General features: G+C 43.2%; 1 protein-coding gene across 3 annotated transcripts in view; it reads left to right on the plus strand.

The window, feature by feature from the left end:
* The window catches only part of fto (FTO alpha-ketoglutarate dependent dioxygenase), a 113,555-nt gene that overhangs the window by 70,674 nt on the left and 19,702 nt on the right, over positions 1-23,179 (plus strand). For 2 of the 3 annotated variants that reach the window (XM_079338814.1, XM_079338813.1), the window contains exon 9: positions 4,584-4,657. The exons of the other annotated variant lie outside the window; for it this stretch is intronic. In XM_079338814.1, coding sequence (XP_079194940.1) covers positions 4,584-4,657 — 74 coding nt within the window. The remainder of the gene's footprint in view (positions 1-4,583; positions 4,658-23,179) is intronic. 3 annotated transcript variants of the gene reach the window in all.

A 23,179-nucleotide genomic window follows, 5' to 3' on the forward strand; every position in this document is an offset into this window, starting at 1 on the left:
GAACTGAAAAGAGTTTTGAGTTACTTCATTCAGTTAGTTACTTTTGACAGATTTTTCATGATGACATCAGTGTGTATGAAATTCACAGACGTACTGTATTGATATTAAGCTAAGAAATCACTGCAGATTATAAAACTCTTTAGCACATCGTACAGTTTAAATACTAGCATGAATCCTCTGTGACGACCAGTGGTAGTTTATAACAATTTCACACAATGTCCCTATTATGTCGTATGTAGTGGATGCAACTGCGATGATTCTGAGTTGTCAACCAAGGACAGTCTCCTCGTGGCTTATGGAATGAAAATAATGAGCCGTGTCAGTGACAGAGGACGTGTTTGTAAGTTTGAAATGTTAGATATCAGGACTATTTAATCCAGAGCAGACGTAGTAAAATATGCAGCCCCACTTAGATACTCTCACTGTCATACTTCTGGAGGCCTCTTGTTTATGTCCCATATTATCAACAGTTGGATTGAGCTCCAGGTTGTTGTTTTTATTTATTTATTTTTTATTTATTTTTTTTGCTGGCCACTTCTTGGACCCCTGTCTTGCACCACATGCCACCTCTACCACACACCACAGAAGTGGCCCTTGTCTTCTTGACGATGTCGAAGGTTAAGTCATGCACCGAGGCAGAGTGCATGCATGTGTGCATAACTGACAATGAGCTCCATTACTTATGCAGTAGGGAATCCTTTTACTCATTTTTTTTATTTATTTATTTCATGAACTGTATGTATATATATTTTGTTAGGGGTTATTTGGGCATGAATAAGCGTGTGTCACGGCCTTTTCACAATCCCTTATAAGCAAATCCCACCCCCAGCCCCGGCTTGCCCCCAGCAGGGCCCAGCTCAGAGTTCTTCTGATAGCCATGAAAGGATTTGGGCTGGATGGGCAGACCCTGACTGGGCTGATTGCTTTGAATGGCACTGGCTAAAGCTGCCTTTGAAAGCAGGGGCGTTGATGAGCGCCTTCTTAGAAGAGTCTGTGTAGTCACTGCCTCTGGGAGGGACCCTCACTAATACCACAGCATAAGATATACAGGAAGAGGCAGGGATCACCAGTTACCCCCAGTCATACTCACACACGCTCAGACACGCACACACACACACACACACACACACACACACACACACACACACACACGCACACACACGCACTCACTCAGACAACAACAGAAAAATACTTCAAGTAAACTTTTTGACTATTTCTTATGATGCATTCTAGTTTATTATCCGTCCTTTGCTCTTGCTAAACGGTGGGAGAAAAAAAAACTAATTTTACCATCTCAAAATACTGCAGGTCAAGTTTTTTTTTTCTTTTTGAGGAAGTCCTCAGTTTGATGAACAGCATGCTACACTTCTCTCTGTGTGTGCTTTAGCTTTTGCAAAGACAGAGGGAGGATTTCCGGAGGAGTATGTGGGCTTGCTTGTTTTGTTCGCTGTTTCACCTTGTCCTCTTGCTCTCATAAAACACCTTGAACATGGGAGAAGACAAATTACGGCTTCAGACGCAGGTGTCCGGGTGCATTTTTAACTCTCAGCCGGCCCCCAGGGTGCATTACCTGTGTTCCACAGGACTGGCTGTGACATGGGAGCTGTCACTGGTGGGGGGCCCCTGAGGCCCAGGCTGCTACACTAAACAGGGTGGCCTTCTCTCTTTGATGACCTGTCCCCTCCAGCATAGAGCTCTGAACTTAGCTTGGGTCCACCCCCAACTCTCCTGACCCTGAACCCAGTTACCCCTTGACTTTGCTATCACCTCTACACATGGGAACAGGCATGTCCAGCATAAACATCTTTGGCGATTCACATGAACACACATATGCTATATATATACAGCAGCATGCTCATCACGGTGATAAGTACAAGTTGAGGCAGGAAAACATTTGCGCTTTAGACTGCAAATCTTCACTGTGTTCTAGCATATGGAAAAAATTCCCAGGTAACGCTTGTTGATGTCAGCACACCTTATGTCAGAACACGAGAGTTAAGGATACGTGTTTGTCTTTCACAGCAGTCAGATGGCTTCAGGCGAAACATGCTCATTTTGTGTGAAAGGAAGAGAGACAGAAGGGGAAAAAGAAGTAGCAGTAAATTACTGATAAGTGACAGAGAGAGCAGCTTATCATGTGACAGCATCAGTGAGGAATGAAGGCCCGGTGTGTGGCTGTGTGTGTGTGTGTGTGAGAGAGTTTTTGGTGGAGGTGAGTGAATCACTGACACATAGATGAACAACCGTGGAAAGGAAGAGAGGCAGAGAGGGACATGGTAAAGTGGCAGGAGGGGTTGGGTGGTGCCTGGCTTTCTTTTTCTAAACTCCAGTTTATGATTTTTTCATGGTCATGTCTCCTCTGCCTCTTTTTTTCTTTTTTCTTCTTCTTTTTTTTAATCGCCTGTCGTCTTTTGCAAGTCTGGCCGCCTTTCATTTTTGAGGTTTGTTTTTTTGAAAAGCTTGCTATTACAACAAAATGGTTTCTGTGCTTCTCTAAACACGGCAAGGCATTAGACCAGGCTCTGGTTTCAGGGCCTGGCTCCTAATGAGAGACCCAATCACACAGAGGGAAAAGACGGATCAGCCCAGCTACACCAGACCCAACCTGTGGTTTACCTCTTGAAACATAACCACGCTCCTCCATTCTCTATTTTCCTCCATTCGCTTTTCTTTCACTCTGTTGTTCCCTCTACCTCCTGTCATGACTTTTCTCATGTAGAACCAGACTTGATCAAAGTTGATTGTGCAGCTGCACCCTTCTACACAGATATGTGAATAAATAAATTAACACCAGGGCCAGAATTTGGCTTGACAGCTCATGTGGATAGCAAGCATGGTGCTCGAATACTTTTCATCTCATGTTGGTGGAGATCATTTCTGCCTCAACCGCAGACAGTGACTTTGAATTAAAGCCATCACAAGCAGAGATGCTAAATATGTTGGCGTATATCCTCTATTTACAGACACTGTTGACTGCACTTTTAATCAAAGCTGATGCATGCTAAATCACCTTTACAGACGTTTTAAACCAGAGACTGTAGAATATGTGTTATTGCAAATATTCTGTTTTTTTAGGAAATCATAGTGCAATTGAATATATCTTGAATATTTTTTTTCTACAAATTTGAATCCTTGATTCAGAGAGATCAGTGAACGAGTGCAGAAATGGTGTTGTTTTTGTAGCTAGCTTACAAAGAAAAGTGCATGATACTTTTAAAGTGTCATGGTTTAAAAGTTATGCGCCGCAGTCCTGAAACTATCTGGGGACTCAGGTTTTTCTTCATATTTTCTCAGAGACTCTGCATTTCCCTCACAATGTTGTACGTCATAATAACCCAGTGCACATCATGAATCATACATTCGTAAGTGTTTTTTTTTTTTTTTCAACAGAAATAGAATTGATTGTGGGTAAATTTTTTGGGATGGTATGAAACTGTTCCAACATGTACTAACATGGCTCTGGACTTTCACCATGTGTCACACAGAACTTTTCTGTATTCTTCTTCTTCTTTTTTTTTTTTTTTTTTAATTCTGTTCTACTGAGTCAAGACCTGTCTGTAAGGACCAGTATAACCCCAGTACAGCTGTAGCCAAAGACAGGCTAGAGAACAAAAAGAAGTGACAGGGAGCAGAATGCACAGAGAGTCTCTTGTCCCTCCCAGACACTCTTCACTTTTCTCGCAGTTGGGACCATGATTTATGGAGGAGTCTCCATGTTGTAAGAACCTGAGCAGGATCACTTGCTTGTGCATGAAGACAGAGAGAGAGAGAGAGAGAGAGCAGTCTCCTCTGTCCCTGGTGCTTCTCTAACACACCTATTTTAGCTTTTCTTATTTCAATTTCTGTTTATAGTTTTGACAGATTATAAAAAAGCAATGCTGGATAGATACCTTCTCCTTTTCTTCCCTTCTGTTCTTTTCTTTTTTTTTCAAAGTTGGTTTGATTGTTAAACAGTTTATGTATTCTCTTTCTGCCTGTGTGTTTATTGGAGGTAGTGAATTAGGTTTGAAACCATCACTGGAGGTTGTGTTTGAAACTTGAAAGGAAGCCCCCATAGCACAGACCCCCTCCGTTTCTCTCATCTCCCCCACCATCCCCTTTTTACTCTCTCTCTCTCTTTTTCTTTCTCTTTCTCTCTCACTCACTCACTCACTCACACACACTCGCTCTCTCTCTCAGCGTTGGCACAGTTGTCACACTGTGGCACCACTATCTGCACATTATTAGTTATTACTTTATCGGCTCCCAAAGCTGTCAGAAGACACCCTCCTGGAATATACAGCAGGCATAAGCCATCAGTCCTCATTACGCTAGACTTGTGTGCAATTTCTACCAGCTGCCGCTCACACACCCATGACAACATGCTAATGTGTATGTGTTTTTTTTTTTTTTTTTTTCCCTTAGATGACAGGGCTGCACACATATGATATGAGCACACCTTTGAGGGAATGCACCCACATGTATGGCTGGGGCAGGGCTAATGTGCAACATGATAAAAAGCATCCACCACAGCCTTTATGTTGGCATTTAGAGAGAGAACTACAGCTTGTGTTTTGTTTTTTTTTCCATGCTGAATGCCACAGCTCCAAACCACCAGGAGGCAGGGAGATCATTGAAAACGTTGCTCAGGAGAGCTCAGGACCTTTTCGACACACAGGTGTGTGGTAAATCCCCTGGAGGCCCTCGGGACAGAACAGGGCCCAGCAAGTCAGGCAGGCTGAGTTACTGCTTATCCAAGTAAAAGAGATTACCACAAACGTCACGTCATCTGGGGGAGAAAAAAAAAAATGCTTTGAATGTGTTTGGGGGAGGTGGAGTTGTAAAAATAAAAAAAGCAGCATATCAACATTATGAATTATGATTTGAGGTAGACCTTTCATATTTAGCCTAAGGTGGCTGTCATGAACAGATGTACAAGTCAGGCTCTCATCATTACTGCTAGCATCAGAGTATAAAGATTGTGCAAATCAGACCTCCTGCACTGACATGCCTTTGGATTCTTAATAACCGATCCTGCTGCAAATGACTAACCTATCCCCCTGTTTGATCTAACAAAGTGGCCACATTAGTGCTGACTAATTCCCTTGTGCTGTGGGTTTGGAAACAGCACACGTTCTCGAGACCCGCTGTCACAATTGGATTGTAAAACTGGAGTTCAAATTGTCCCCCTACTTGTTACATTTTTTTTTTTTTTTTTTAAGATTTGGTTTTGGGTCTTTGTATGCCTTTATTCAGAGGCAGGACGGAGAGAATGGGGAATGACATGCGGACAGAACCGGGGTCGCACGCTTTGGAAGACTTCAACCTTTGTACATGTGGCGTGCACATGATCCACTCGGGTAATTGTCAGCCCGTGACCCCCCCAAACAACAGTGCTAGCAACTGGGGAGCCCCATTGTCCATTGGGGTGGTTAATACATTTGAAGTTGCGCACAGCCAGCCACACTTTTGCCAAAACACATGTTGTTGATGTTATTTCATTAATACACTAGAGGTAGAACACCCGTAATCTCTTGGTCAAAGATTTTGATTTATTTTGACAATAATAGATCAAATATGGTAGTTAGATTTTTATTAAGAGGTATCAGTCAGGCACATGACTTTTTCAAAGTGTCAACTTAAGTGGAATCTAGGTTTGGCTTACAAAAGAATGTTGTTTATGTCTCTGTTCTGGTCAATCTTCTTCTAGTCTGCATTTATAGAGTGAGAGATTGTGGCTGGATTAGCAGTTTTTGGCAACCCGTCTCATGTTCACGTAGCAGGCGGCCTGGGTTTGACTATGACCCGCAGCTCAATTTCTTCAACTCATTCCCCACCTTCTTCAGATTTCCTACTCTATCCACTTTCCTGTCCTCTAAACAAAGGCACACAAGCCCCAAAATAAATCTGAAAGACCTTTTTTCTTTTCTAATCCTGCATACGTTGTACAAAGAAGTGCTCAAAGTGTCACAACATGAATATGTCAATCAGGATGAAACAATAGCTTCATGTTTATATTCTGTTGTCCAAACTCGGTCACCTGAGACTCCAAAAAGCAGTTGCCACGATGCCAAACTTGAGATTTAGTCAATAAATCAGTGGGAGACATTACTGTGGCTCTTTTCATTTCGGTTGTGCCATCTCTTCACAAAACAATAGTTCCCACATTTACAAATGTTATTGTGACTCATACTTAATGTTTTTTTTTTTTTTTGTGATAGAAAATTGTACAGCAATATATCAAACTCTTCTTGGTCAATCGTTATTGTGTGCTTCATTTCTCCAAATATGTGTCATATTAAGTTTTCATGAGGCGTTCTGTGCAGCTGCTCTAATGATTTTATAGAGGACACACTCTTAAGAAGGTCATAAATATTCACATTGCGGCATGCAAGCCTTTGAAGCTTTGGTGTCTGCAGTCATTGCAAGAGAGACATGTTCCTATTTGTTGACTCCTGAATTATCAAGAGAACACAGAAGTATGGATGGCCAGCAGCAACAGGAAGGATTTGCTAAGTTGCTCTCGGATAGCTAAGCCTCCATACCACATAATGCTAAACACAATTATGCAAACTTTTTGTTTCATTGAGAACAACACAAAATAATGGCTTTAATATATGCCCTTACCTCCAGCAAGTGTTTTATATGCAAATTAGGAGTGATTTCAGGGACGGAGAGGCGGAGTGTCTCTTGCATCCATCTTTTGTTGCCAGGCGGATTAAGGGAGATCTGTTATGGTTTGTTAACATGAGAGCTTTTGATTTGGATTGAAACGAAACCATGTGTAGAATTAGATTAAAGACAATGTGTGGTGAGTGACGGCTCAGGCATGTGTTGGACTTTTTACCCGCCCGTACGCCGGCACTCACCACTGTGGTCCCATTGTTAGGCCTGTTGTGAAGTGGGTTTTTGTCCTGTTTTTGTTCTGTAATGGGCTATAATAACTTATATAAATCACATTGACTGAGCTGAAGCTCCACTGTTTGGGTTTGGCATTGATGGAAGGCCTGGTCCTCCAGAGGACTGGTGAGCAGAAAGTCTTGTGTACGCTGAGGGAAAGTTTGAAAGTCAGCAGGCTGTTGGTTTGACAGTGTTGTTTTGTTGTGAACGGAATCAGCCTGAGGTTTTCTTCTTGGGAGGAAGGTCAAATAAAGAGAGAGGAATGCTTTGATAGTGAACTACAAACTGTGTGTTAGACCAAGACAGGTGAGGATATGAAATATAAAAGGGAGCTGAAGTTGTTGGTATTTCTTCCCTGCCTTTTTACCTTGCCTCAAGGGCTTTATTTTGATATCAAAAAAGAAAATGAGAAAAATAATGCGAGATTACGAAATCAGGCAGTTCTTGTTAAAAGAACAGCCTGCAACAAAGAGAGAGGACATAAATAATGTCTTCTTGGAAACTCCTGTTGAAGTGTGTGTTATCGACCTAAAGTAAAGGTGTGTGTCAGCGACAATGTGGATGATAAATTAAGGAATCAAGAATTAGTGTGAGCACTCAGTATGTTCATTAACAGTCAGTGATGTTTTGTCAATCGTAGGACTCGCATCGTCTTGTAAGCTTTGGGCTGTGCATTTAGTTGCCCTGCTGGGAATTGTCCGTAACCCTGTTTTACATTGAAAATAGCCCAGAGGAAAAGGGGTAAAAGGAGAGGGAGGAGGTGGTGCAAGGAGTAACCACTGATTAATTATGCACTTCCCTGATTGTGACATGCTATATCTGCTGCTATTAATGGGCACGGATAATCACTCCGGATTGTAATTTCAGCCCTTGACTTCAAAATTGTAGTAGTTCCAACATCAATCTTTATACAAAAGCCAGCACTTTGGAGAAGAACTTCATTTGCGACTCTTGTTGATTCTCCAACTCGGCTCATCTTCAGGAAGTGAAATGTTGAGGAAAGTGGGGGCAGAAAGGGTGGATGGTTTCTTTAAATGGTGTCAGCCATAGACAGGCAAGTTAAAACAGGAAGCCGTGATATTACTGTGCACTGCTTGAGGTTATGAAAAATAATTAGAGATCTGTGGGAGAAAAAAAACACACGTGTGTTTTGAGGAGGCATATGAAAGTTTCCACATCTTTCATTGTCTAAACTTTTAATTCAGCTCTAAATGAGTGCCATTATTCTCCCTCACATGGCTTTATTGCTGAGGAAAATATAGGAAAGCTTGAAAAAAATATCACATTAAAATGTTTAATATGAGTTAATGAGAAAATAACACTCACCAGCTGATTTTGGGGCATTATCAAAACTGCCACAGAGCAATTTCAGGTGCAGCATTTGCAATGAAATGTGGTTCGGTGAATGTGAATGTCTGTTTTTTGTCATCTGCGTAATAACTCTGCCTATTAGAGGGAAAATATAAAGAAGATAAATGGACATTTATTCCCCATTTTATCCAATTTCAGTACGTTTTTTTTTTCATTACAAACTCAAACCTTATAAAGGAAAAAAAAAAAAAAAAGGGAAATTGAGCCCAACTCTCTTTTCTCCAAAAGCTTCACTGGCAGTTTGTCTAAACGCCGAAATGAAACGAAGATCGTAATTAGAGGGAAGGAAAAGTTTTCAGGGGAATTTCAGAATGCCGAGCAATCAAAGCCTTAAAAAGCAGCTTTTGGTCCCCCCCATCCGAGAGTCTCCTACCCAGCCACAGACAGTACACAGAGTGTAGAGGACCCACTGACACACTGTGTCTTACTGTTTTTATTCAAGCTTCTGTGGGTGCGCTTTGCTGCTGTCACACCTCCCTTACATTAACCTTGCTGTGTGGCTTCCAGATCCAAGAGGAAACCACAAAATAAAGGCTTTTCCCCCCCACTGCAAAGACAGGATGGGAGCTCGGTGGTGGTACAAAAAGTAGGAGATAGAAAGAAAGAAAAAAAAGGCGGGGGGAAGGCCAGGTGTGAGAAATGGAGAGACTGGGCGAGAAAAATGCATGGAAAAATAGCATGAAAAAGACCGTCCTTTGGTTCTTTTTGGCCCATTGGCAAGGCTAAACAAACAGCAAATGCTTTGGAGAGACACATTAACTGTAACTGCCCTTGATCTGGCAGTGTTTAGAGTGCTGTCGGCATGGCTAATAAACACTTCATTTAGTTTTAATGGTGCCGGCGCCTCTCCGCAGCCTTCAAAAGTACCCTTTATTTGGGTCATTTACGGCTCTTCCTCGAGGAGCACCCGAGGGACGGCAGATCCAGTCCACAGCTCTGTCTGCTGGAGCGCTACAGGCCTGGGGAAAATTAATAGGGCTATCTGGGAAAAATAAATAAGTGATGGGCTTTACCCCTGACAAACAGCCCTGAGAGCTTATTAAGTCAAAGTGAAGGGAGACGGGGCAGCAGAAAAAGAGCTTTCATTATGAATTTTGCACCTTTTCATCGTGGGCCAGACTCGTTCTTTTCTCAGTTTCATCCTTTCACTCATTTCCTTTTTATTCCATTTCTCCATGCGCACTCCACTTCTTGCTTTGCCTCTGTGTTCCCCTTCTACTGTAATTGTAAACACAGCAATTATGGATTGTGTGAGACTTAATTATAGCTTGTGAAAAGCCCTGGGGGAGCTCTGGCGGAATGCTGTGGCTGATAAAAAACGCCTGCTCATCAGCACCCCTCCAATGGTGGCGAGCCCTAGCGAGAGTGGACCAAAGGGAACCACTCCCCCAGGGCCCTCCAAGCTGAAGGACCAATTAGTATTAGGCGAGAATTAATCTTAACGGGGACACAGGCACTCAAACAGGTCCTCCCAAGGTGAGGAGGAATTAATGTGGTTCCCTTATTGGTTATTTCTGCTGTTGCCTTTACAGTCGCTCCCAATCAGAGCACAGGCTTAGGCTCCTTTATAAACCTGAAATGTAGTTGATGTGTTCTTATGCATGCATCTAATTGATAACGCCACTTCATTGGACAAAAAGTGGTAAATCAAATCTGAGTATGTGCCGTCTCATTTTATGTCCGTTATTTGCCTACTGCACATTTATTCTTTTTTGGAATTACTTTACAAAGTCATTTAAAGGGAGTAGGTATTTAAGCAACAACCTATAAATCCGGAAAAAAACTGCTTCTAGTATTTAGACATTCAGTGCTCAGCCCTCCCATCAGGAGGGCAGCTCATAGAGTGATCCATGCCCGGTTTGAGTATTGATTTCTGAGGAGCGTGGCTCCATTAAGGTCCTGCCCGGGGGTGTGGAGGGGTCAGCAGGGGAAGTTGTGGGCTGCCGTGACCCCAGCTGCAGTTTCCAATCGATTAACTATGACTGGGAAGAGAGAAAGTCCTGGGGAAGTAAGCACAGGGCCCCACACGCGATTAGGCTACATTAGCCCTCTGGTCAGAGCTGTTCCAGAGGTTGCAGTAAGTTAATTAGCACTTTCTTATGATATCAGAGATGACAGGGCTGAAGCAGCTAGCATTGATTCAGCTTTACTCTATTTCAGCCTTGGAGACCAACCACCAAAGCACCGGATACTCCAAGCCTTCTTTTCTACTAATCGAGAACAACATGCACGTCACTATCTGGAAACGATTAGTAAAGCCTTACCTGTTCAATAAGCTAATATGCACGCGGACCACAAGTGTTGGTAATGATATTTAAAGACATTTGTAATACCATTTGACAGAGCAAGATGATTTCAGACATAAGACTAGGTGTTGCTCCGAAACTTTATCTAGCTTCTTCTTCTTTAAAATAATGACACATTCACAGGGTAAATGGATAGACTGTGTTTGACAGCACATTCATGGGAGAAAAAGGTTCCCCTTATTCTCAAGAATAATTTCAAGGAGCTTGCACTCAGTTTTTTTTTTATATTTCTCCAATTAGAGTGTAAAGGTGTGAGAAGTCTATCATCTTTGTTTCCCTCTCAACATAAGAACATTTCCCTGTCTCGTCATTTCTCTCCAGTTATCCCTTTGTTCTCTGCCTGCCATTTTTTTTTTTTTTATTATTTTACCTCCTGCTTTGTTCTTGTCTCCTTTACCACTCCATCTTTCTTTCTCTTTTGCGCTTCATCTTCCTCTCTTCTCAGCTGGACCCACAGTACTCCCTTTGTTAAATGGATTACTCACACTCTTTGTTCTTTCTCCTTTACAGTATTCTGTTCTCAATATTGTTTGCTTTACCAGCATCTAAACTGCATTACACCTTCTTTTAATCTATGTCTGCATCTCTCCATCTCTCCACCTGTCCATTTTTTTTTTTTTTTTTTTTTGCTCGAGGCCCAGCCATGCAAGTGAACAGCTACAGATGAAGCACCTTGTCATCTGCGTTGGAGGGAATTAATCACAATTCAGTAGGTGCTCTGATGAGGATTCCGAGATTCTTGTTAGCGATAGAGCCATCACGTTTGTCTGATCATCATCATGTACTGACAGCAGCCTTGGGCAGGACACTGAGCCAGGTATTAAGGTCTGTTCAGGGCCCAGTCCTGCCCTCGGGAGCTAGTGGTCATAAAGGCAAAGTGCAAAGGACCCAACAACCCACAAAAAATGTGGGTTAAAATGTAGTGGTGGTGGTTGACAGTTTAGCCTGGATTTTAGATTTTATTACCATGTCCATCAAAAAGTGTTTTCATGCAGTGTCCTAGTGTACATGCTTCAGACTTGTGGGTAATAACTTAAAAGAAAAGCATTTTTCAAATACACTTCCAGGGGATCACCTTGGAGAGTTTCAGACTTGACTTTGCATTTTGATGGCAATGTTTTAAATTTAAAGTCAAATATTATCAGCATCTTTTATGTGTATATGCACTCACGAAAAGTTACATAAAATAGAAAGAAAGTAAAGATGAGTGATTCGTTCTGCCTTATTAATCCTTTTAACACACGCACACATTAAACTAGAACGTTTGTGTGCTTATATAATGTGTTTATACGTTCATTCAGACTGATGGATGCGGTTACACACGATGTTTCTTTTAGCCGTACACAGTCGCAGAATGTTGAAGTCTATTTATGTTGTCATCGTTAAGTGTCACTGAAAGACAGACAGGCTCAAAACGCTTGAGCTCCTCTGCATGTTCACGGGTACATGTGGCCATGTCCTCACATGCCAAGGGAGTGCCTCTGCTCTTTTTTTGAAGACGAAGAAATGTATGTTATGGCTTCGTGACAAATCTCTGACATGACACGCTAATCAGATAAGAGCCCAACCCCGAGGCCAGAGAGAGAGCCAGTGGGACAAAAGAACAGGTTGAAAAATAATAAATATCTCGAAAATGTTACAAATTGCGAGTGCTCTGCCATTGAGGGAGCTGATGTGATGTGCTCTTTGTGTCTGCGCCCAGTTACACATTCCACAGGGTAATTTACAACATGGCTCCGAGCAGCTTGTTTAATTTCAGAGCCCAAATGAAAGCGTTTGCGGCTTATTGGCATATTTTTCTTGTTAAGCAATGTTTAAGGTAGAGATAGACAACGGCAGTAATTGCAGGTTTGACTGAGAGTAGGAGTCGAGTTAGCAGACATCAACACTCCCCCTGCCTTGGGAGGAATATGAGGATAAAAAGATAATGTTGCAGATAAAGCATGAGACGGGTATGTCATCCACTTAACTACTTCAATGTTTGGGGACTGACATGGGTCCTGCTGAAGATGCAAAGTAGATTCAAAGTGTGACGGGAAACATTTTGAGCGGAATATAAACAACAAAGCAAAAAAAAGAAAGAAAAAAAAAAGTAACTGGGACAGAAATTAAGAATGAGGACACATCAGCCTGTAATAGAAGTAGAATAACAAACACAAGCCAAAATTAGTCTCTCACAATAAACTGACGGGGGTATAAAAACAAGCCTGCGTGCATGATGTGAGATTATAATGAGGCATTGATTGTTTGTCCTCAATTTCCATTTCGGTTCCCCCTCAAATTGAAGGCAGACACTTGTAAACAGCGATACCTATGTTTTTACTGTTCTCATTAGCTTTTCTTGTGTGCGCCTGTATCACTTCCTGTTTGTGGGATCGCTTCCTGTTTTTCCTGTCCGTGTTCTGGTCGTCTTGTTCCCTAGATGGTGTTTATCGCCTGGTTTGCAACCATCTGAGTGTTGCAGTCGGGGCGCGCGCGGGACGGGGGAGGGGGGGGGTCCTCTGGGATGTTTGTTTGTGCTGTCTTTTTTATTTCACCATTTTTTTTTTTTTTTTTTTTTTAACTGCCATTGTGGCAAGACAAGAATGTGCCATTGGTTGTTGTTGGCTGCTTGAGAAAAGCCCAATTACGGTGGGGTTCCAGTGTCTGGTTCTGGATGTGCACTTGGCGAGGCGCTGTGTGTGTTTGTGTGCGTTTGTTAGGGGGTTAGTTCTGGTGAGCAGCTGTCCCAGGCCTCACTGGCAGCGATGGCAGGAGACGGTTACGTCTGCATGGGTGACAGCGACGAGGAGGTGGAGGAAGAAGAAGTCGACAGGCTTGTAAGGGACTCCTCATGTGTTGTGTGCTGCCACCTCGGCTGTGCTCAGCAGTCAGCTCTCCCTGTCTGTCTCAACCACCGCTTTTAACTGCCGTCTGATGTCTTAAATTCTTGTACTTGACGCTGGGACTGAAGTCACATGCGTTGCCTCCAGTTTACACAGTGTGTGTGGCCAATTAGAGCTGGGGTTATGAGGCTGATGAATGCATTATTGTCTATTATTCCTCCTGCCTTAATGTTGACCATTAACTGCTGTGTCATTAGTTACTTTACCAACTGTGGTGGCAGCACAGGAAGGCACACAGTCTGTCACACACATTTCTCTGCGGGTACATGGCATGGGACACAGGAATGTGCCTGCAAAACTGTGACAGTATTCTGGGGAATTTTTAAAACCAGAAACCACATAATATAGTTGCCATCTAATTAAAAAGAAAAATAGCAAGAACATCTATTTAGTTTAAACCGGCTTCTTACAATTTAAACAGAAACATGCAGTTTATAAAGCAAAGCGTAATGAAATTTCCCCAAGAATACAAAAAGTCCCCATTTTTAAGAAGAAGAAAAAAAAAATTCTCTCAATTGTGCAGGGTATACAATACCCTATGCATGATCCCTCTTCTGTGTTACTCCACTGTTGTGTGTGACACAGCATTGACTTGCCGTCTGTCTGCCTCATATCCAGTGTGGCAGGGTAGTGAGTGGTGTCTAATGGAGCTTCTGATGAATAATGAGTCCATACACTGGTAATGTTCTGTGCCGAGTAACGGCTGCATTGGTTTCTGTCCTGTTAACTCTGCTGCTTTAAGATTGATTGCGGTGTGCTCCGCAGTCATACAAAGACACTTCATTGCTTGGCAATGAAAATAAAGCTTCTCTCTCGCTGAAATGAAGAGCAATGGCAGTTGGCCAACGGAGGCAGCCCGTTGCCTGGAATCAACCACAGCCCGGTGTCACCACCATGAGTGAGTGACACACCATGAAATAGGCACAGCTCCAATAAGACTTATTTGTTTACACGTTTCTTTCTGCTAATTGAGGGATGGCAGAGTTAGTTATTTTTGCCTCAGTTGGGATGAACCTCAGTAGCCCCCGATTAGGCCGCTCACTGTACTTAGAGATCCTCCACCAAGACTCTCCTTCAAATTACACTTGACACTGTGAAGAAACATCTAATAGAAGTGTGTAATGGGCTCTGATGACAAACTACACGGTTGAAAGACCATGTAATTTCCTCACAATTAATTAAAGTGCGTCCTGTGTGTACGTGTGTGAGTGAGTGTGTTATCAGCTTTTTTTCTCCCCCTCACACCTTTTTCTCTCACACCCTGGCGAACCAGATGCCACCAAATAACTGAAATAACATTGCCTGTCAACAGTAAAAAATGAAGACCCGTACCCTAACAAAGAAAGGTACTTAGAGCTGGCAGAGGAAGGCAGATGCAGGGTTATTTATGCTCCACTGCTTCTCAGTGTCCCGGTAAGGGTCCTCCACAACTCAACATCTGTACCTCCACCCGCCTAATTACCCACAACACCCCTGCCCAATTGCTTCCTAGTCTGTCACCTCAAAGCTCGATGGAGAGGGTGCGGCGAAAAGAGCAGGTGAGAGGAGTGTTACCCCCTTGCCACTCGTCATTGCACTGTCTCAGGTTATGACATTTCATTTTCTACCAGCTTAATTTTTCCTGCTTTCTAATGTTTTTTTTTTTGTTTTTTTTTGCTACAATATCAAGTAAACTTTTTTTTGTGTATTTCTAAAACCTCTCAGTACATCACATCACTTTAATCCTTTATATTACATCTGAATGATTACAAAAACAACAATCATAGGAGTAGACGCTCGTTCCCTCCCGCCGCTACGTTAGCCCTCGTCCACATTATTCTCACACTTAACTTTAGTTGTTTATTTATTTGTTTTCCACCACAGTATTGATTTCAGCCAGAGAACAATTAAGCCCATTTAGGGCATAATTCCCCTGCCTTCACTTATTTTTATAAGTAAATGAGAAATTTGCCATGCTTTATGTAAGTTTTGATGGGAGCTATCAGTTTGGAGTTGCTTGTGCCATTGATTTGATTAAAGGCATTACGCATTGTCTAATGAGTTTTACACTTGGCTGAGTGGTGAATAATCACCCAGTGATTTCTGACCCAGAACTCTTCTTCACACCCCCGCCTCCGTTCATTTTTCTCACTTTCTCCTTTTCACACTCTCTTGGAGCTAAGGACCAGACACTCACTAGTTCACAGAAGAGGTAACGGAAATCAATTGAGACTCTGATTTGAAGAGTTTTTTTTTTTCTCCTCTTATCCCCCCACTCTCTCAAGTTAAATTGATTTGCGTGCTTGTTTTTGCTTTAATAATCATTTTAGGTAGGTGTTCTGTAAATGTGCAGAGAATAGATATGAATATTAGATGTCAAGGCTCTTTGCATGAGATCGGTTTTGAAAACTATAAATTTTACCCAGCCACAAATTGTCTGGCAATTAAAGCACATTTTGTATAATAAGCAGTGTCTCTATTGGGTGTTTAGCTTTATCGAGCCTGTCTGGAGATGGAACTCATACCTGCTGCTCTGTGAATTGCAGCACATAAAAGATGGACTGAATATGTTCCCGGGGAATATTGCCCTCTCCAAAAGACCAATCCGTCTTGCTTAGAGAGGCAATCTTAGGTGCTGTAGATAAACTAATATTTGTGTATAACCTCAGTCAGACAATACAAATGATCGGATGATTTTTCATCTCCTTATGCATACAGGGAAATATGAAAAATTGAGGTTTAGGAATATTTGCAAGGTCTGCGAGGCGGCTGGCTGGGCCGCTGAGTGCCCTGGGCCACGCTCCTCACCGACGACTGCAGAGTGAAGAGTGATGAGAATATTATACACGTCTGTTACCCGTCACTCCCCATCCTCCCCTCCCACCTTCTTCATTCTTTCCTCTCGCCACACTAATTCGTATGGCCACAAGATGGAGGGCGAGGGAGTGAGCGAGGTAAAACGAGAGAGAGAAAGAGAGAGAGAGGAGCACAGGCCGCCGTCTGGGTTGCTGTCCTCCACTTTTGCCGTTTGCCCGACACCCGTGATTGACAATCACACAGGCATAATTCCCCCAGTCCCTCTCGCTCCTCTTTATTGTCCCTTTAAACCTAAACCAACAAGCACCACCACTGCCACCTTTTACATCTGAGCCCATGCTCAGTTTTCATCAGGCCCTTGGCTTTAGCACGGCTAAAAACCTCTTATTGGGTGAATCTGCAGGTGTAAGAGAGACACATGTCATTGGGAAGCTGATGGCATATTGGGGCCCTGTGTCAGGGTGTATGAGGCAGAGTTAAGTCAGTCAGCTATCACATCTTATAATAGGCATGATGGCTCCATGTGTTTGTTATTCTGAAAAGGCGTCAGTGAGCTATAAACCAAAAGTTATGTTAAAAAGTCAAAAAGAAGAACCGTGGACAAGGATCTTTAACATGTCTCGTCTATAATAAGCAGCTTTTTGGTCATGATGCAGCATGTGTTCTACCAGAATCAGTCAGGAGAAGGGCATGTTTCCCAATAAGACAGAGTGCATTTGGTTCACTTCTAATATACCAGCACTGCATCCCCCATCTATCCTTCTTCCCTTCTTTTAAAAACAAAACAAAACAAAAAAAAACTGCTGAATCCCACAGAATCCAGCCGTCAAGTGCAATTCCCTTCACCAACACCCCCTGACATGAAGAGGGTGACATTTACCCCCACACTCCACTCTCCTCCACCTCAGGTTTGGGAGTTTTTATTTTTAGTTTATTGCGTCACCTCATGCCAAAGCCTCTATGTTTTCCCTTAAAAACCTTTCTGTTTGCTCTCTATATTTCTGCATTATCTCCCTTTGCCCTCTGCTTTTCAATATAACTGGTTTTCTTCCCCCCTTTTTTTTTTATTTCATTTTCTTCCTCCCTCCTTGTTTTTGCATCGCCTTCCTTACCCATCTCCCACCCGCTCTCTCTATTTTAGCGTTACGACGGTGAAGAACTTCTCCCCTCCCCTGTTTGTGATAAATCAGGGGTCTTGAGCAGCGGCACTCGGTCAGAGGCATCAGTCGCGGTGCTGATGAGATAAGCGGTGCTCATCTCCTGGCCCTGTATGGAGATTTATTGGGCTGGGATAAGCAACAAGCTAGCCATCACTCTCAGCCAAATAGACTCCCCGCCTGCATGTGTTTATTCTTATTGCACTGCCACGACCACTGCCGCTGTCAGGGGTGGAGTAGCCCCCGGAGGCAGGCTCCGTGGTAGAGAAAACCTCACCCTGCTCTCTGGATCATTACCTTCTATTAGATCAAGAAAACAAGCCGCCACATCGGGGCTCCAAGTGACACTGATGGCCCATTTCTCTCTATCTCTGAGGACCACATAGGCATATATAAAATAAGGTTATTGTTTTTATTGGTTCCTCACATCCCTGTGTCTAAGGTGTAGTCTCCCTTTTGTAAAGTCATTTTTTTTTTGGTTTACTGCACAAATTGAAGAGGCCCTAAATATGTATTCCTTTATCTCGGACAAACACATACTCGGGCAGCAGGTCAGTTTTCAGAAGTTCCTTAAGGAGCGTCGACATGTTGAATGGGTTTTTATGCTGCGTGCTTATGGACATGTGGCTTTGATTGCAGAAACGTAAGAATTAACAAAAAAAAAAAAAAAAGGGAAGTGATCTCATGTGGCATATTTTATGCAGCATGCATGCCCAATAATATCCTTAAAATAACTTCAGGTCACCCACTAATGGCAACAAACTGGAAATCATCCTTTTGAGTACAGTCAATATGCTGCAATTTGCGCTTGTGACCACACTGGCCTCTTCAAAGCACAAGTTACATCGTCTCATTCCAACTCATCGTGTCCAGCTGCTGATGACAGCATTCATTTCAGGCAACCAGCCGTCTGTAACTGTTGCCCGGCTGGTGTCAGAGAGCTGCAGGCCAGTATGTGCACATCCAGCACCCACATGCTCCTCCACTCTCTCTGTTGTACCACCAAAACACACACTCCACTCACCCAACAAGTTCTCCACAAATTGCTTTTACCCTCCTCACCCCATCAGTGTACACGCTCACACACGCACACACAAACTTGGGCCCATGCAGGGTGGTGGGGGTTAGTTTTTTCAGCACTCAGGTTATATTTAATCATGGCTGGCGGATGAGGAGGCTTTTCTCTTTATGAAAGGTATTAGAGCAGTGCTGTGTTTTCACTCAGCTTTACACTCTGCCCCCATGCTTCTCTTCCCCTGACCTCTGTTACCGTGTGCCATGAAGGAATTTGATAAAGTGACACTGGTCCTTGCTTTCTCTCTACCTCTCTCTCCATCTCCCATCTCGTTCTCAGATTCTAATAGTGCGCCTGGCAGGTCTGCACTGCCTCTCATCTCATCAATGGGGTCACACCTTTGGGGCTGCCCTCTCTCTCCGTCCCCTAGTACTTGCCCTGTCATTTATTTTGCTGCCGAAAACCGCCTGTGAACTGACAGGTCTGATTCAATCTCCTACATCCTTAGGCTGATGTACCGGACAGAGCCACCACCTTCTACGGGCTTTAACAGCAGGGCCATCAGGCCCCCTCGGTCTTGCAGCTTCCTGCTCCCCCACTCATCCCTCTGCTCTCTGCTCGCTGAACCTAAACCTTCGGGGAGGATTTTCTCGTGCCATACATTGTTAAAACACACTTTCGTTAGCCCAGGAATCGCACTCTGACAGAATACTCTATCATTCAACTTTCCCTCTGCATCCTTGTGTGACTCACCCCGGCCGTCGTTGATCTGTACTACTTCTACTTCAGGGCTCCATTCTCTTTGATCTAACTAAAGTTACAGAGGAAAAGTGAGAAGCATTGGGAAAGCTCCAGTGGGGGGGGGGGGGGGGGGGGTTTACTAGCCCTTTCAACACTTTGAGAAGCAGGGGATGCTCTCCATTCTGCTTCATGTTGCACCCAGGGACTCTCCCCGCTTCACTAGCATGCATCAGCAGACACTTGGTCATTAGGTAGATTGACAGTGATTGTCTGGCCTGCAGAACGCAGACAGCCTGTGCTCGAGCTCAGAGGCCTGCTTTGAAATGCACACATATAGATTTTGTGTGGGTGAACAGAATTAACAGAAAACGTTACAAGCAAAGGTAATCGATAACGGTGTGAAAGATGCGACAGACAGTGTGGAAATCACAATTTGGACAGGTCGCTACTCCATAATTGATTGAGTGTGGCTTTAAGCTGCCACTGTAGCTTTCTCTTGTGTAACTCCAGGGCTGAGGGTCAGCCTCTCACTGCTGCTTCTACCTTCAACACTGAAGACTGTGAGGGTAAAAGTACGACTGTATTATCCGCCTTACAGAGCTTCAAACCAGGAGTCAATTGTTTCTTTTCCATGAATCAGACTTTTCTTTCAGTAGGAGGCCGGACTCATTGCTTTTTGGTGGGCTCTATAGACTGGTATAGTTGTGAGTCCTAAAACCAGGAAGTGAGTTAGCATTTTAGCGCCATGGGTTCCTAACTCTAAAAGTCAATGGGGATTTTGGATGGGTTTGTGGTTAGGCGCCTGAAATAAGGTCTGTGGTTAACACAACAGTTAGCTAAGACCCCACTTGTGAATTTTAAAGTTTTTACGTGAACTTTAAACGGCGGTTGCTAACGAGTAGCTAACTGAAACTACAGTGGTTGTTGCAGACATTACACGTCATCACGCCGGGAACTCTCTTGCAAATATTAGGTTAATAAACAACTTATTAAGCTAACGTTTAGCTATCTGAAATTATGTTCGCTGAATGAAGCATAACTGTTGTGATGTCATTATTGTTCGCTAGAGCATAACATTAGCATTTTACTTCTCTCAGCTGCATTAACTCTTCAAACTTCATATAGAGGATGTTCATCTGTAAAGATTATCCCACTGAACAAAACAGCTACGCATCAGAAACGTGTTTCACAGAGCTTATTTTCTGCAATGATGCAAAATCCAATGCAAAAATCCCATAGGCGAATTTTCGTAGGAACCATTTTTTCGGGTCGGCCTACAAAAATACGTCATTACCATACCAGTCTATGAGATGGACATGTTAAATAAAGTAATCCAGAAGATCACATCTCTCCTGTTTGCTCTAAATCTAAAATTTTTTATTTTTTTATTTTTTTTTCCTTTCTGATAAAATGTGATAAACCTTTTTTTTTTTTTTTTTGGAAGGCTTACAGTATTTCAACTTGCTCTGACTTTGTCCCTGTATTACTGCTTTGGCTGCATGTCCTTTTTTTGTGTCCCTCTGATATGGACACATTCAGGGACGAGAAGAATCTTGAGGAGGTTGGGGACTCTTCTCTATTATTCATTAGTGGTAATGAGTGAGTGTAGCTGGCAGCATCTGTGCACGTATTGATCGTTTCCATTGGTTTCGTGCCTCACCTCTGGTGGGGGAGGAGAAAAAAAAGGAAGTGGGCTCAACCCAGACGCCCACCTCATCTCTGGAGCACAGGAAATGTACCCAGCCCCCTGTTTCTCTGCCCTTGCTGGCTGGCCACCTGGCACTGAGACATTAGTGCATTATTATGTCGCAGTGGAGTGCTTGATCTTGCCATGGTTTAGTGATTGAATGAAGTGTTGCAGCATCTGTGAATGCAAAAATCTGTGAGTGTAGGTCATTTTCACGAGTAAAACACAGAGTCCTTTGTGTTAATGTCCAAACCCATACAAAAAGCTGTAACTTCAAAAACTGACACCGTCTTAAACCCTAAAAGGTTTGCATTTTGGACGTGGTAAAGAGGCCTGCATGGTGGTGTAGTTTTATATTGTGATTTATATGATGTCCCATGTGAATGCTGGAAACTGCCAGACAAATAAAATGTTGCTCCGTAAATTTTTTATAAAGGATGTGTAAAGACCATTAGGCAATAACCCTCAGCTGGCCCGTTGACCACGCGTTATATCCGAACCTCGCAGAGGCCTCCCTCTCCCTGTGTATGCCCATGTATATCCCCCACCACACCCATTTTACTTTCCAAGTGCACAAACGCAAGTGGTCCAAATGAAGCCAGCCCCCTTTTAATACCGTAGAGAGGGAGAAGCAGCCATTAAGAATTATCCTTAATTACAGCCATTTCCTAAACTAATAAAGCTGCTAAATCTTTACTGCAAAGGTTAGTTTACCCAGCGTGCATAAAAACCACTACATCACACAGTGTGTGTGTGTGTGTGTGTGTGTATGAGCTCATGCATCCAAGCTTACATACTGATGATTGGTGTGTAAAGAGTGTGTGTGTGTGTGGGCACAGGAGAGCTGGCTGGCTGGCTGGCGGCACCCATAGTCCCATTAATTTCACATGGGCTCCCTATCACCAGCCACAGATGCCTATAGACACGTAAATGAGTCTCCAGCGAGCAGTGGGCCGCCTCAGCCAGCCAGCTCGGGCCTAATGGGCTGGAAAGCCAGCGTATGTGATGGCAGGAGTTGAGGGCCTTATTTACACTGGCAGACATTAGTGGATGGACCCTGATTCACTGATTAACACGTCAGGCGCTCTCAAACACCCTCCTCCTCATGTCTCCAGCAGCAGTCTTCATGTCTTACCTCTCTCCCTTCAAACCCCCACACAAGTAGCGACACACAAAAATGAACACACTGAAAAAAACACATCCTCTCCCCTTTGCGTACTTCCCTTTCTCCCCGTCTCCAAACTTCCTATACCTTTTTCATGCCCATGTGGAAAGACAAAACACAATAAAGACACACAAACAATCTAGTGCTGAAAATTCGCGGTGGCAGGTTGCTGAGAGGGGGGAAGCCATCAGTGAACGATCGCGCCCGCGGAAAGATAATGTTTCTCACGCAGCGCCGACTGAGATGCTGATGGAGGAAGATGACTTTTTGAACGGTTAAGTGGGTAAACGTTAGATCGTGGCTGCAGTGCTCTTCCTCTGGCCCGCCATCAATCCCTCTCTCTCTCTTTCTCGCTCTGCTCGTCTCTCTCTTTTCAGCCTAGTAGATTGTTTATTGAAAAGGCACAAGGAGGCCGCTGATAAGAGAGGCAGGGCTAATGCCATGATTTGTGTCAGTCACGCTGTACAATTTGGTACAATCGCTACACTTATCACAATATAATATGTTTATTCTGGTCAATTAAGTGGCGCAGGAAGGCTCCTGCATTTGAAGTGTCACATGCAAGATGGGACAGGGTGAGGCCGATCAAAGGAAATGGAACTAATCTAATTGTACAGCATCTCTCGCTGCTGCCACCTCCACAGCCATTTCCATTGCCAGTTAGTATAAAATGAGGCATGTTTGGAGAATAGAGGGGACATCAATAAAGGTTTGCAGGTACAGTGATAGCCAGGTTCTGTTTTTTTTCAGACTGACATGTGTTTGCGTTAAACTCATTCATTTGATTTAAATGTGTCCAAAATGTAGCCCAATCTGTAGTTTGTGCATATTCATAGTCAAGTTTAGACCTTTATTCCACTCATGCATATACAGGCATGCACCAGCATACTGTTATATCTATCATAGAAAACCTGTTTTCACAAACTCATCTTATTCTACACAGTACTGTAACACACTCAAACATTGGGTATTACACGTGCGTATATAAACAAACAGGAAGATAATTTGAGCACATAATGGGACAATTATGAAAGAAAAGCAAACAAGGGAAAATGCGCAAATGATTATGTTGTTACGTACATCCGCGAAGGTGTGCAAATAGCATTACCCTCTAACACCCGCGGAAGCCTTTGATCAGATGTGTTATTAGTAGTGTACACATTACAAGTGCTTTTGT

The sequence above is a fragment of the Symphodus melops genome, assembly GCF_947650265.1.
Source record: "Symphodus melops genome assembly, chromosome: 3".
In the NCBI taxonomy this organism is placed as follows: Eukaryota; Metazoa; Chordata; class Actinopteri; order Labriformes; family Labridae; genus Symphodus; species Symphodus melops.